At 41.3% G+C, this 16,328-nt stretch overlaps 1 protein-coding gene across 1 annotated transcript in view; it reads right to left on the reverse strand.

The window, feature by feature from the left end:
* Positions 1-10,346: 10,346 nt before the first annotated feature.
* The window catches only part of sfswap (splicing factor SWAP), a 52,957-nt gene continuing 46,975 nt past the window's right edge, over positions 10,347-16,328 (reverse strand). Inside the window, exon 19 of the mRNA XM_073477753.1 lies at positions 10,347-11,092. Coding sequence (XP_073333854.1) covers positions 11,027-11,092 — 66 coding nt within the window. The 3' untranslated portion in view covers positions 10,347-11,026. The remainder of the gene's footprint in view (positions 11,093-16,328) is intronic.

The following is a 16,328-nucleotide window of genomic DNA, read 5'->3' on the forward strand; positions in this document are numbered from 1 at the left end:
GCAGGGAGACAGGGATGTGATGTGACTAAATATAAGTGTAGTGACGACAGGTGTGTTCGTGAGTGTTGTGCCGTTTGTCAATCTGCTGGTACAACACAAAGTGGTCAGTGTAGCTTTGTGTGTTACGTTGCACAGTTGCGCGCCCAAATCCTGAACCTTATTGGACAAATGCTCTGCTGAAATGGGAAAAAGAAAACGTTTCTTTTAGCCACAATAACCTTCACAGAAACAGGAATAGCCTACACAGTTCTGTGGTTCGAACTAAAGGCGCAGAGTGGGTAATGGGCCTTTTTCTTTTGGGTCCCAAAGCAAAGCTAAACTCTGGCAGTAGCAGTGGGCCAGAAAATCTGGCTGGGGAAAGCAGAAAGCAGAATGAAATCCCTATCCATCAATCCAACAATCCACCATTTACTCCCGAGCACTTCTCTTTCAACAGCTTCCACAGAGGTGTAGTCCTGGCAGCAGTCAGGTGTGCTGATCATGTAATACTCCATTCTGTGCTGATGCCCTGAAAAAGAAGAATGAAATTCAATTGAGATCCGCATGAGAGCTGAGCAGCACTCTGCTGTTGGTGGATTTTAAACACCCGGGCACCTATTTTAAGGGCTCTAAGCAGAATTGGACCACATTTTCACTTACTGATGAAAACAAGGCAACAAATTATGAATGAAAAACACAATAAACCAACCTAACAAGAAATGCCAAGTATTAAAAGGCCTTATATGTCAATTATTTTATTTTATTTTAAAGGACACATATTGTGTTATGTTCATTTTCAGGTTCATCATTTTATTTTGGGTTACTACTAGAATAGATTTACATGCTTTAATGCTCAAATGTAATGCTCTCATACAGCCTCTTTAAAGCCCCCCTCCCAAATACCCAGTCTGCTCTGATTGGTTGGCTCAGACAAGCCCGAGGCAGCACTGCTCACCGTGTCTCCCGTTGGCTTTGTCATGTTTTCAGCTTCCAGTTGGCTTCACTTCTACCATGAATATAGACATTAATTACGCAGAGGGACTACTGACGAGCAGTGTTGACTTTGGGCTTTTCAACTTTCAAGAGCTTTTAGATGCACAAGTACTGATTTTTAAAAATTCTAATTGAAGAAGCTTTTAGAAAAACAGTCTTTTTTTAAGCACAGCTGTTTGCAGGACGCATAACAATGAGGTAATCTATCATTTGTGGCTGTAAAGTCTACCGAGGTGAGCTTGCTTAAAAACATTGACAGAAACCGATTAAACCTCAAAATTACCAAGTAAATAAGACTAATATTTTGAAGTTGTTAAAGCTTTTTAGCTCGTACGACTTTAATGTAATCGTCAGAGTGACAGCAGGTTGGCTGGACATCAATATCAAATCAGAAAAAAAAAACTGACTATCAGACAAACAACAGCTATCAGACAGGAATGACCAAAATGCTCAGGCACAAAGACAACCCAGACTCTGGCCCGTGTTTATACTGGAAGGGTTGAGGAGGGAACGAGGGATGGCCGAGCAGACACAGGTGACTGGTTTGGGCCAGAAAGCTATTATCAGGTACTTTATCTGAAGCCATGTTCCATATCGCGACGTCAATAGTAATTTTCGCCTTGACAGCAGAGGTGTACGCACAATCCAGAAGCAGTTAAGAACACAGGGTGGCACAGAACAAACGCGTGTGCCTGCAGTTTGTTAGCAGGTGCTTGTTTAAGAGTCAGGTATGTTTCGGTTGAGGTGGACTACAAATTATCTTTAGCGTTAAGAGCTGGCAGTGCACCAATATGTGCAGCGCTCTTACCATCTTGTTCCAGCAAAAAAACAAAAACACTGACCTCTTGTCTCGCAGGTGACACTTTCTTGCTGCGTGACGACAAAACAGCAGGTCAGCGCATATTGAATGACACGGCCTCTTTCGGCTCGGCCTTTCACGGAAGAATATCTAGGGCGTCGCGTTGAATGCGACCAAGAGCATTAAGGACAGTAAACACATTAACTGGGGCTGACGGGGGCCGTGGAGCGCATCGTCTCGTCCGTTTCGGCGTGAGTGAGACAGACTGAACGTCGCCGACTGCAGCAGCCGCGTGAAGTGAAGAGTGAGGGCACCTTTCTCCCAGACAAAGACGTAGTAGTGTAATTAGGAGCAGTGGCAACAAGGCAGAGAGGAATGTCAAAGGAGTCTTACAGTGTGAGTGTTGCTGGTGGTAAACAGAGCGTAGGATTTGGTTTATAAGATATAGATAGATAGATAGACAGACAGACAGACAGACAGACAGATAGACAGATAGATAGATAAGAAATCTCTTCATCTGTCTCATTCTAGACTCTGTTTACCGCTGGGACTTCTGCCAGTCTGCTCTCTTCCTTCGTGCCACATGTCTTAATTAGACCACTGTGTCTCTGTCTGGGTCTGAGGCCAAGGTGCCCTGAGTGCTCACACCATGTGCAGTCGGTCCCGTAGTCGGCGGTCAGGCTACATCTGTCACAGCCACTTCAGCGCCTCTCGAAATATATTGGAGCCGTGAACCGTGATTACACTAAGGTGCAGCAGTATTTCTTCCAGATGAAACATCACATAGCCGCTCGCTGGAGATCATACTGTACATCAACATCGCGTCAGATCCAATCACGGTTGTGCCACTCGAATTAAATTCGGCTGACTGCAGCGCAGGCTTAAAACTAGCCCACAAAAAGATGAGAGCGAAGAGTGAATCATCTTAATGCGAAGTCGTTAATACAGTCCATTATTATTTCTAAAAAAACATCTATTACAGTTTGGAATGGAACCTATCCCGCTGCACATGTTTCTCTGAATTACGGTGCATTCAGGGTCCTATAAAACAAACAAATCACTCCTCTGCCCTCATGTTTCTCTCTAACTACTTCCCTGAGTCACTTTCTCCTGCCCTGCGCGCTCTCCCCGTCTGCGTTCAGTGCACTCACACACACACAGTCTGTCCCTGCCAGTATGAGTTAATGAAATTGCAAATGCCAGGCAGCAATTTAGCCTCGAATCAATCAGTGCAGATGTGATGAGCTCGATGTGATTACATATAAAATTGTGATTTAATGTTTGGCCGGGGCCTTGTGGTTATTATAGTCACCATTGACGGCAGTAAGAACAGGGAAGATGGAAGTGGCTATTTACATGACTTATTTGTTTTTTTGATGGGCTATTGGAGCTAATGTGTCGGGTCATCAGAATATAGTCTTTAGACCAACACTCTTGTGGGTCGGAATACTTTCAGAAGTCTTCTCAAGATGTGAGACGCTCAGTATGTTTCAACAACAACTCCAACAATCGTTTCTGGATCGTCTTGGAGTGAACTCTGTGTGTCCAGATGAACTTGGATCCTAGAAGGAGTGTATTCATACCGTGCTCACTTCCTGCAGGGGCTGAACAACTGTACTGAAAACATCTTGAATTAAGAAAAGACTAATTAAACCTGTCATAATTGATTTTTTTCTTTTTTGGCCACTTGGGGGCAGCGCAACTAGCTGCAAACACAACATTTACATATAACCTCAAAATCAATACCGTGGCAGACATTTGCTCTTTTACACATTCAGCAGGCAACATTAGCATTCATTTATTCTGGTGCTGCTGGCCACCTGATGAATCCAAGTCCAATATTCACTCTCCTTAAAGTTCCACATTTGTTTCCCACTAACGTCTAAGAAATAATTGGCTGTTTAGCATCTTTAATGCTCCACTTTGGTCACCAGCTTGTCTTTGCTCCATAGAGTGCTGCAGAAACCTGAAAATCAGTTAGCATTTTTTGCACTTCCATTTCCCTCGTCTTGAAGTGAATGGGTTTCCGGTTAACTGCCTGAAATACGGTCTGAGGTTAACACAAGCTAAAGAGATTTTCACATTTTGCTCTATGACATAAAATATAGTTCTTTACATAGATAAATAACCGCTCGCAACGTTAGCTAGACACATGCTAAACGTTAGATCGATGTGGCTCTTCTTTACTCTCGGTGCTTGGAAATCGAGCTGTGAAACTTCTCACAGTTTGCTTTGTATATATTTTTAAAGTTTACCTTTTTTTCATATGTAGTGTTTTTAGCATTTTTTGATCATTTAGACATTCACATAGTCGTCTCCAACTAGCGAGGTTAGCCTGTCAGCTAGCCTAGTTGGCTGCTAAAAAGAAGAAACGCCTTGGTAATTGAAAAAAATAAAATTGAAATCCCTTATCATTAACAATGAGGTCGAAGCCCTACTGCTCACTTTCACAAGACGGTATACGTGCTGCTTGTGAACGGGAACTATGACTCTGAGAAATGTTGGAGTGGATCAAAACAGTCACATTTCAGGCCGTAAAAACAAAATAATTAGCTAAAAGATGCTAACGCACTCTATAGAGCTCTATAGACCCTAACTGAGCAGCCAGGTTTATATTAATGTAGTCATTTGATCTATTGTAAGCATATTGATTATAGCCCAATTAAAGTCCTAGCAGTGTAACCCAGGGCTATTTCCACCAGTTAACGTGAGCTTAAGTGCTAGCAAACACTTACTGCATCAAATACTTCTGACCTGAACTACAACATGTTTTAAGGGACGCCCACCACCACCTAAAATGAGTATGTTCAAACTTGACTCTGATATCATGAAGTAGAATTACCGCCTCTGCTGTGCCCTCCATGTAGAGGGGCTGAAAGGAGCTAAATATGACACTAAAGTTGCCAAATAGAAGACAAGAGTTCAGGATTACTTTGTTTGTCCATTGCTAAGACGTACCCCCCCCCCCCCCAGTTTCTGCAGCATTTTACAAACTCCATAAGTGCTTCGAAGGAGTAAGGCTATCTGCTTTGGGAATAAAGGGTTACAGGCTCATCCCCCATATAAATCTTTCACACTAGACTCTGTTTGACTCATACTTATCTATTCCTCAGCGGCAGCGCACAATTACCCGTTGCAAAAAATGCTGCATAAGGCATCACTCGCCTGCCTTATCAAAGCCTCTGCAGCTGTACAGGCAGATAAAGGGGCGAAAAATAATAAAATAAGTGCCTTTTTTTCACACACACGCTGGATTGGCCAGATGAACTGCTTCCTGAATTTTTGACCCATGTGTCGTACAGTATCAAGGCAAGACACTCGCAGATAGGAATAAGGAATGCCAAAAATGGGGCTTATTTTATTCATCAGTTCATAAACATATAATGGAGGTTCCTTGTCCAGCAGATTTCTGCAGTCGTACACCAAAAGATGGATTCATTTTTAAAGCAGCTTTGGCTATTCATTACAAAAGGTTTCATAATGTGGAGGATCATGCCTGGACCAGCTGTTTATGTAGTTTAACATCCAGTCAAAGGTGCTTGATTTTTCCACTGATGAAGGGAGTCCAATGCAAGTTCATAATACATGTTTAAAAACAATCTGTATTGTTAACTGTTATTGTTGCAATTAGCGCACAATTAGCAAACAAGAGCAAAAGAACACAATGCATACTGTCCATTTGTCCATCTAATTGATCCTCGACTTGGAGTCGAGCTGTAAGATTGGACTAATTTCACACAGTTTGGCTAATTTGGCATATCAATGAATCCACTACTGGCTCACAGATTCCTTATTTATATGCTCATTCCCCCTTTTTGTCATTCATAGAGCTGTTTCTCGTTTCCATAAAATATTAAAGATTACAATTGATGCCTTTTCATCTGGAATTTGGTACCAAGGACGATAAGAAATTATGTATTATTCATGGGCTTTGCCCAAATGTGCTAAAGTGATCAATCTGTGATAGTGCAAGCACACCCTTCAAAATAAAGGGTCGAGTTAACCAAAAGTGGTTTTATACAGTGGAGTAAAAACACCTTACATGGAATTTTTTCAGAGGAGACTTTATCAAGTGTAGTAGAGAGTATGAGTCAGGCTACATTAGTTCATAGCAGGTATATGTTGCTGCACATTCCCTTTTGAAACCTTCAAGGATGTTGCAGATGCAGCTGTATTGTAATCTAGTGATGTACAAACAGGTGTTTTCTCTACAACAGCTGGTGGAAACACTCTTTAACACTCTTAAAGACATTCTTTTAAGACCTTGGAACAAAGCAGTCTTTTGAGCAGACATATTGTGCTCATTTTCAGGGACATATCTTTCATTTCTAGAATATAGGTTTACATGCTTTAATGATTGAGAAACATGTCCTCAGTTTGAAACACTCTGTCTCTTTAAGGCTCCCCCACCAGAATACCCAGACTGCTCCGATTGGTCGGCTCAAACACGTCTGAACCAGCACCACCCAGCTTCCAGTTAGCTTCACTCCTATCATGAATATAGCCATAAATTATGCAAATGTGTGACGCTGTGACGTAGTGAGTCAAGAAGTCACGGAAATAAAGGCGGGACTACTGACGAGGCATTTCAGGAGCAGTGTTTTTTGTGGGAGAGAGGAGCTCCCGTTGGCGTGGACTTTGGTCTTTTTGACTCGTACAACTTCCACATGTACAACACACTGAATGAGAGGGGAAAACTGAAAAAGCACAATAGGTCCCATTTAAAAAACAATCACCTCCTATTGCACCACTATGAGAGACCACTTTTTGTAAGGGTGTGAACAACAATCCAGGGAAGCCATTATAAACAAACACAGCCTGTGTTTGTTTATTAGGCCTGTTATCCAAGACTGTGACCGTATTAAGAAAATCAATGAACTAAATATAATGAGTCCCTTAATAGTTTACTTTTTGTTCTGTAGTCAGCATGTTTTAGTAATTATGCTGCTATCTCTGCTTTACCAATGTTGGATAAGCTTCTAAGTTTACTTTATCAGCCGCGCCTGAATTCACAATTTTTGCATACATTTTACAATTGTTGCAACACTGATGCAACGATGCTTCATCTCAGACCTGACTTTTGACTTGCCTTCGACTACTTATCCCATAATCTGACCTGAGACCCATACTTCACTGACATGCTTCGGTCGATGACTTGGACCTGTTTCAAATGACTTCAGTTACTTAACAGTCCAGTGTGAAATCAATAAGGAACCTTTCCTTTGGCCCTGAAGAAAACCTGGTACAAAGAAAAAGTGCTGGCAGATGTAACACTGCTGTCGGCTTGCGACAGAATCGTTTTACCTCGTTTTGACCTTTTTCTATAACGCATTTAGTTCCATCCCTTCAGAGTGGAGACACAGAAAAGTAAAGCGAGGGGATCTAAAATTACCAGCGCAACTGTCAGCTTTAAAAGTGGTGAAGTTTACTTAAAATGTCAATGTTGTGCGGTATGGCTGTCTGATAGAGGCACCGCGCTGCATGACCCCCAGCCTTCAGGTGCTGTTGCCTGGTGGGAGGCACAAATCCCTCCGCCCACCCTGCAGTATTTTCAACGTGCTATGGAGTCGATCTGTATGTGTGTGTGTGTGTGTGCGTGTGTGTGAGTATTAGACAGAACGGAAAAGGTGTGTGAAAGTTCTGGTCTACAGTTTTATCTTAATTAATTAAATCTGATGTGACTGACGGCAAATGATGCTACGTTGAGATTTTATATCATTATAATAAATAAATAAGTAAATACATATCTGTTACATAATTGGATAAATGGTGTGAGTAGAGTACCGATTTCCTTCCAGTTCATTTCTTCCCATTTCAGCTCCAAGTGTTTGTGCCCAACAGACACTAACGACTATAATTAAATTTAGCTGATTATTGACTGATTCTTTCTTTCCTTCTGAAGTCCCAGTAGCAGACCATGAAGTGAGAGCCTTTTAAATATCTCCGATCTATACTTCTTTTTAATGTAACAGCACTAATTGCCTTCTATTATATTGTTGTGAATTAGAAGATGATGGTTGTTGTGGGGCTTATGCGGCAGTAATGTAATTAAAAAGCAGCTACTTGCAAAACTGCACTGGTAGTCTAAAAATAATGCACAGGCCTTTTAATAACGGCTTTATATGAGTGATCTATATGAGCTGCCTGTATTGTGTATTTTGGGTGTGAATGCCTGTATTTTGTAGTTTGCTGTGTGGATGCCTGCTTCTTGTGCACCTAAATGTGAAGCCCTTTTAATTTCCTTGTACATCGTGAAATGACAGTAAACTCTCTAAATGATGAATGACGACTAAAGTAAGTAGCAGTGCTTATTACGGTGAACCGTTTCTATTATTTTGTCCACCAGCTGGAGACAGTATTATGCAATCTAATAGGAGACTTCACCTGCCGTGGAGATGGATCAACACTTCTTTGATGATATTCTCGAACAAAATTCAATTCATGATATTTCACTGCGTTCACTTTGTTGTGTGCAATCGATGTGCCAAAGCAGTCCAAAGCAGAAACCAATCCAGCCCGGCTTTCCACTCCGTCTAGACTCAGAGTTAGAGTCACTAAAATTGGATTGAACAGACAGAAATTGTGCAAGATTCAGTGCTCAGTCTGAGTGCTGTGATGGTACAAAGTTACAGGGGGCGGAAAAAAGAAAAAAAGTTGAAAAACTACTTCTTTTTGGTTTCACTTTTTTCCTTCGCTCATTGAAGACACGCCAGAGGCAGCAAGACAGATTCAGATGAAGATGTATCAAAGCAGCTGTAAGTGATATCATTTTAAATTAAAATAAATATTAAATAGCTCTATAGACCAACAGTGATCACTGCTATAGAGTGTTTGGTCAGTATCCCATGACTCTCCTCCTCCCCCCTCATGTAGTAAAAGAGAAAATACATTTTCTGGCATCCCTGCCGACTTTATCCGATCAGCAGATACTTCAGCAAATTTAGGGCTCAGGAAAAGTTCAGGTGTTACGCTGAGTGTAGTGTACTACTGTAGAAACTCATGTATACAATATGTGAACAACTGTGTTTGAGTGAGCCGTTTGTGTTGGTAGGGAGGAGATATCCAGCATTATCCTGACTTCGGGTTTGAAACAGTTCTTTACTTTGTTGGTGCACGTCCCACTGTTCCCATTCAGTCTCTCTGATGGTGAAATAACGCTGAGGTCTGAGCCCTCTGTAGAGCCTTCCGGTCAGCGGGCAAGTTGGGGTGCTTTTGATGTTGCGTCTGTAGAAGGTGTTGAAGGCAGGAGCACACTCACTTTCCTTCAGGATGAACAGCCTTCTTCTTTCAATGTCAGCTCATATGCCAGGCACATCCTGAGCGACCGAAGCTCCTCTGAAGTGAGGAAAGTTGTGCTCAGTCTTTGGCACTGCAGTGAATGTCTTAGTTTCACTTGCACTGAAGAAGAGCCCGTTGTCCGCGCACCAGGATGTCAGGACATATGAGTCATGGCCTCGTCTGGTACTGTCTGGCACAGTCATTGGTTACATGTGTGCCTTGTATGACTACGCCCATTCTCCTCGATTGAGCTTCGATATATGTTTCAGCGTAATACATTCAAGCCTCCTGAACCTCCTTCAGTAAAGAGTTGCCCAGTTCTCAAGTATTCAATCACAAATTAACATCACAAACAGGATCTCAACAAAACAACTGGTGAGTGCAACATGTCCTTCATTTGTCGGGATCTTAAAGAAACTTTGCATTTGTTGCAATTCGACGGTTTTTCCGGGACAGTTTCAGGCTGCGAAAGTGCAACCTGTCGTGCTGTCCCACCCACTTCTGGTTTAATACCCGACCATTCCGAGTACGGATGATTTAATTGGTTATACAGATACAGAAAATGGTATACTCGCTCTCCCTACTTATCATTAGGCCTGACAGTGGGTATCAGGCTTTGCCATCTTAAATGTACAGTGACATCATTCTCTATCCAAGACCTAACGTATCTGTAGAACCTAGAGGAGAGCTGATAAAGAAATGGATGGACGTTGAAGCGCTCCCTTCGCCTGTTTTGACCACAAACAGGCCAGTGGCAAACCTTTCAGTGAAAGTGGAGAGAGGGGACCACATGTCACTCTTCACCACTCTCCATTAGATTCCTGTTTAAGAATCGATTTCAACTTTTTATTACTTTTAGGACTAAGCTTGGCCTTTCGAGGGTTATCTGTCTCAACATTTAATCCTTTATGAGGTTGTGCCAGTCTGCCAACGATTACTGTACCCTGGTTTATTTGCGCACTGGGTCACAAGTGCCATCTCAGCACAAGAAGACACCGGGAGGATATCAGCCAATCAAAAGTAATGTGTGTCAGGTTTATCAGCAATGCTGCTTTGGCACCTAACTTGGTTTGGGAGCAGTAAACATTATTTCTTCCATCTTTAATCAGCCAAATGAAGGACAGTGAAGAGGAAGACTGGCAGGGGAGCTGAATCTGAGATTTGGACTCTGGTGCGTCATGATGGAGTTAGTGATCCAGAAAACCGCCCCTTACTGGTTGCATTTATTTTACAACTTCGGTTTTAGCACACACAAAAATCCAAATGTGAAAAAAAGGAGAGGAGTAAAGGCCACAAGTAAATCATAGTTGAAACTTTATTGACAGTTTGGATTACAAAGTTGTTCTGTATTTAATTAATTACAGTACAAACCAGGAACAGAAAGAGAAGGCCACGCACTAGAGCTGAAGGAAAATTAAAACGGCTTCTCATTTGAAAAAGTGTGAGGTGCTGGAGACAAAAGACAGCTGGGGGAGGACATGAGAGGGAAAACGACAGCAGAGAATAGTGGCTGAGGGAGGAGAGAATTGAAATGATCAAAACAACACAACCCTTCATAGAAGGAGAGAATACAGACCTGCAGCAGCTTTAGGTAATGCTGCAAAGAACGTGGGAGTGAGTCTTTCAAAACGGGATGCAAAACAACATATGGATTATTTCCACATTTGATTCTCTCGGACCCGAAAGATGCCAACTGCTGACACCATCTCCCGGCTGATAAGCTCTTTTCTCAGGTCCGGTGTGAAACCACATATTTCAGCTCAGCGACTGCCTTTACATCACTCTTAACAATGCTGCAGAAGACATACTGCAGCCAAACTGAATCTGCCGACGCCCAAACGGAGATGAAAAAAAATAAATCATGGATAAACATGGGGAGATGAAACAGTTCCAGGCCAATTAAATCTCCAGGAAATCGGAGAGTGCCATTCGTTGGTTCACCGAGGTTGCCGTGGCTGGTGAGAAAGCCATGCCCGCTTAAGAATTTGGAGGTTGGAAGGTCTTGGAGGTGGCAAGCATGGCTCGCACTTTGGCCATCAGATCCTGAAAATGGAAGACAAAAAGAAAACCGAGAGATGAGTTTGATGTACGACATCTCGACATATATTGTATGAGTGAGTAGATAACTGAGAATTAACTTATCAACACTGACTGAATGCAGTCTGATAGCGACCACATACATGATGAGAGCCTGGGGGATATTTACGTCAGACTGTGTGTGTTGGCTCTAAAGCCTGCACCAACTTATTATCAAGTTATTGCCAATAAATTTCCTTCATCTCTGCATTGATTCAGCTTATATCCATCCATTGATCCTGCTCCAACACCAATAAAGAACTGCTTTGAATGAAATCCAATTGATCTAGAGTCAACAACCGAGCTGAGGACGGGAGAGTGTTGTACATTAAAACTGTTGAGGGCAAAACGGCAAGCAAATCATCATTTCGGATTACATCTCCACAATTAAGAAACAGTCCATTATTATTATTATTGATTGAAACTCCTCTAGAGCCACCATAATTGGATTAATCAATTAGTTGATCGAAAAAGAAAGGTCAACCCCAACTACTTTGATAATCAATTAAATGTTGCAGTCGTCTTTCAAGCTAAAAGTCAAACATTGCTGCTTTTCTTTCACTTGCTTTCTTTCATGTATGGTAGTGAATGAAAAGCCTTTGGGTTTTAGACTGTTGGTTGGACCAAAGAAGCAATTTGAAGATGTCACTTTGGGTTCTGGGGAAATTGTGATGAGCATTTTCCACATTTTATTTTCCATTTCACAGAAGTCATCAAAATTGTGAAAATAATCAGCAGAATAATCAATGGTGAAAATAATCAGAAATTGCAGTCTAAACTTCTCCTTGTAGTGTGAAAGAGCTGTCAGCAGTGCTATTCCCACTGGGAATCAACTCCCCAGTTTATTATAATGCAGCTTTATGATGCTTTGAGCTCATTAGCCAACTCCTCAAATAAGCGTGCGGCAGAAGGAGACCCAAATATTTTTCTCATTAGTTCACAACCACCACCTCATGATGAAAGTTCATAAACTGTTGTATATTTAGGCTTGTTTTGAAGTGCACTTCCTGCCCTCGAGCCATCAGGAAGTCCTTAATGCATCTTTAAACATCTGACACATCTACAGGTACCTAATCCTTAATTTCAGCAGCTGACATGCTAAAAGGCCAACAGTAACTGTAATATGTAAATGGGTCAATGACGGGAGAACATTTTAATGAGCTGAGTCGTAGTTGAAATAAATGGGTACGGGGAATAAAGAGAAATATAAAATCGATTGCTGGAAGTAGAGACCTGCAAACGAATCTAAATTCCATTTGTTCCCTATTCAAGTAAATAGGGAAATCTTGCTGACCAGGCAGCAAACGCTTGCATTTCTGAATAGGAAGTGTTAATTTTTCTCCCAAGAGTGATTCATACACGCATGGACAAATATCCACCCTTGAGCTTTTCTGACAGATGAGACAAATTAACAGCTGTAATCACAGAGGGAAGGAGCTGTCACATCAAATCACTCAGAAGGCTGGTTCTCTCTAAACCCTGGTGGATCCGAATGTACACAAACACACACAAAGAAGTGCTGGGAGAATGTGACAAACAAACAATGCTCCAAATGGTTACCAACCGAGTGAAAAGTTGCTCAAACTGCTGTTGAATTCTTGTCGGCTGCAAGTGTCTTGTCACATGGGATAGCAACTATGGTTACATCAAACTGAAAGAGGCTCGCTTAAAACAAAGAATACCAATAAGTTATTTATAGGATGTTAACCTAAATATTCCTGATAGGATTTACATAAATATAAGATTCCATTTGAAAACAGTTCAATAATCCAAACCCTCTGCCGACTGCTCAGCCTGACTGAGAAAACAACGTCCTCCGCACTGATCTGTTATCGGGACACAGTGAGTCAACAGAGGTGTACTCAAATCCGATGAGGTACATTTTACCCGCGGAGGTCCTTTTAATTGGAACAATGTCTTATTATGTCATTAATTCAAGAAGACACCCAAATTACTTGGAAGTGAACAAACCTAACTTACTGAGAGCTGGATGTATAATGCCTATGGAAACGGGCGACAGACCTGATTCTTCTCTGCAGCGTCAGGTCTTTTGCAACCTTTGTATTTTTAAGTCTGCGATGATGTCACTTAAAGATGATATGCTTGTTTTTACAATTTTATATATTTTTAAAGTTTTAAAATGTTAGAGTCTTTAGGACTTTTATTAAACCGTACCCTTTTTATGGATACTGTTCATGGTGGTTTATTCACATTTTGTAATTTACTTGTCTTTATTGCTGTTGTCATTGTTAATGGCGGGGTCCGCCATTTCTGCTTGGGATACAAATTGCCAACTGACCGCAGGAATTCATGGGGAATGATGCAGCACGTAATCTAGCATTACAGTTACAATCACTGTATCTCTGTTAGTGAGTTTAGATGCGATTTGGCGCCCCAAACAGTTTCGGAATGCAACACCACTGTCGTAAATAAAAATCCCAGGGCTATAACAATTTGCCAGACGTAATGTAGGTGCTAACTACAAACAAAACTCATTACGTCATAACAATGTTATGTGTTGAAAACATGTATGTAACACTGTGATCCTACCCTCTCACTGAAGTTACATAGTGCAGAAACAAGTGATAGGAGGGCGGAGTGGCTGAGACAGAGACACCATTCACCCTGTTACAAGACACTGTACCATCAACATGATTCTGAAGCTGTTATTTTAAGGTTAAAAAATCAGGTCTCTTCGTTACCCCTGACCCTATTTCGGAGGCATGGCTTTCTTATTTGAACTGTATCAGTGATAGAGGACGCTGTCCTAGACCTAGACTCGAATTTCAAACATAGCCACGCTGCAAGGTGACACAATAAAACTATGATTTACTGTTGAGAATATCTTGAAGGGAGCTGTGCAACATCTTGAGTTTTCTCTCCGTTTCACACAGGCACACTCACACACTTGCCTGGGATAAGTTCTCCTCAACTTTTCTGTGTATTTGCCATCATGCCTTGAAGTTAAACTAGACTGAGCCTTTGCGTTATCCAGACTTTCAAAAAGAAGCACATTCACTGCTATAGTACCAACATGAATAAGATCAAATGGAAAAATAAATACTACAATGTTCAAAAAAAGACCAAATAAAAGTCTAAAGGCTACTCTTGAAAGTGCACAAAGCATCTATCATACAGAGTACGCCACAACAATGTTTAGCAGAGAAGAAGAGGGGACAGAAGACAGAGGAACGACGACAAACAGGAGGGAGACAAGAGACGAGATGAGGCGAATAGCAACCAGGCACCCTCAGGGAAGAAGAGACCATTAGGCAGATGAGGATGTGCTGAATTATTCAAGATGTGTTTGTAAAACATCACAGATGGGGTATAAGTAGTTAGTGGTTGTGAATCTGTGCATGGTGCAACAGCAGAGAACAGCGTGTTTTCATTAGCCATCTTATGTTGGTATGTCGAGATGAAGGCAGGAGGAGAACGTGCGTTTGTTTGTGTGACACGAGAAGAAAGAGGAAGAAATAAGATGCCACTGTTGATGAGAGAGAAGCAAGAGGAGACATGAAATGTTTGGTTTTGGTTCTGCGGTGCATCTGTTGACTAAACACCGGACACGTACTCACTCTCCCCCCCACACACACACACACACACACACAGTTGCCCACGGCCAGATGAGAGAATACAAATTCTGTGCAAGTTGTAGAAACGCTCACAGAAAAGCTTGTGTTGGCTCTCCATTCACACTCTATTGACCTCCATTAGCACGAGTCCCGATGCTTCTTGCATTCTGTCCGACACTGCAGTCTCTCTACGTTCAGTGCAACACTGGGTTCCTCGTGGGCATAACTGTTTCAACACCGCGTTTTATACTTTGGGTGCTAAACATTTTATTTACAAGATATTACTGAGGCCACATTTCATACTTAATGTCAACACCTTCACACTGAGACCCACTCTGCATGTTTAATACATTCAGTTGTACACTGGTTGCGTAAGAATTAATGCATCAAAATATTGCATCACGTCATGCAATGCAGTGACAAGTAGAAATTAAATTACTGACATCTGAGGATTATTAATCAATGATGGTGATTGAGGCTGAAAATGCAAAGGAGCGCGTATAATTTAAGTCTTGATGCTTCCAGAAATGTCTCTCATCTTGGAGTTGATTTAAGGCTTTTTAACAAATCAAGGTAATTGGATTTGATGTTTTGTCTTTAGGGATTGTTTCCACAGCAGTCAAACTTAAAGCTGCACTATGTAGTTTTGGGGAAGACATTTTAATCAGCAGGGGAAGATCTTCAATGAATGATTTTTTTATGCCTAAACAAAGTAAATAAACAAAATCTCTTGGTGTTAATGACTGAATAAACTGAATAAACAAACTGACCTTAAAAGGACAACACAATGTCATACTGTTTTACTTTGTTTATATTTGGCGGACCCTGCCATCTTTCCAGCTTCAAACAGTGTTCTGGGACCTGATTGTCGCCAGCTTGTTTATTCAGTTATGGAAAAATAAATATTTGAGTTTGTATTATTATCTCATTAATATTGTATATATTAGTTTCTTCTCCAAAACTACATAGTGCCCCTTTAAGTAAATTAACAGCATATCACAATATTGCATTTAAGTAGTTGAGGAGGGAGGCAAGCTAGATAAAAAGAATTTAAGAAAAGGTGAATGAAGACAGAGAAGTTTGTGGCTTTTGTTCTCTAATAATTGATTGAAGTGAACATAGGTTGCAGCTCACATTAGTATTGATGGCACTTTGGAGCCTTTTTGCTCATTTAACAACACTCCAGAGCGCAGTGACACAAACGACCTATGAGCTGACACGAAGACAAATAACAACCCAACTTCTTTTAAACGAATCTAGTAGTTTGTACACACTCCTCTCCTTCCTGCCATCTATCCTGCTTATAGCTTTTTCGACAAACACGCAACACATTTTTCTTCCAAAGCTGGTACGTGTGGATGCATTTGATTGAGGTGCATTTCTGAAAGCAGTGTGACGGCGGCCATAAATTAAGCATTATAATTTTAAACAGGGAAGAGGAGCAGGGAGAATGTATATCAGGTCAGGATTTATTGCCAAGGTGTGAAAGAGGTTACATTGTGAGTAATGTGCTCACCACTTATTCAGACCCCGTCTGCCTTTTATGTGAGCTTTAACATTCAAATGAGGAGAACAATGTTCCATACTGAAAAAATACACAGCCAATCACTTAGCTAGACTTTATGTCA

The sequence above is a fragment of the Pagrus major genome, chromosome 12 (genome assembly GCF_040436345.1).
Source record: "Pagrus major chromosome 12, Pma_NU_1.0".
NCBI lineage: Eukaryota > Metazoa > Chordata > Actinopteri > Spariformes > Sparidae > Pagrus > Pagrus major.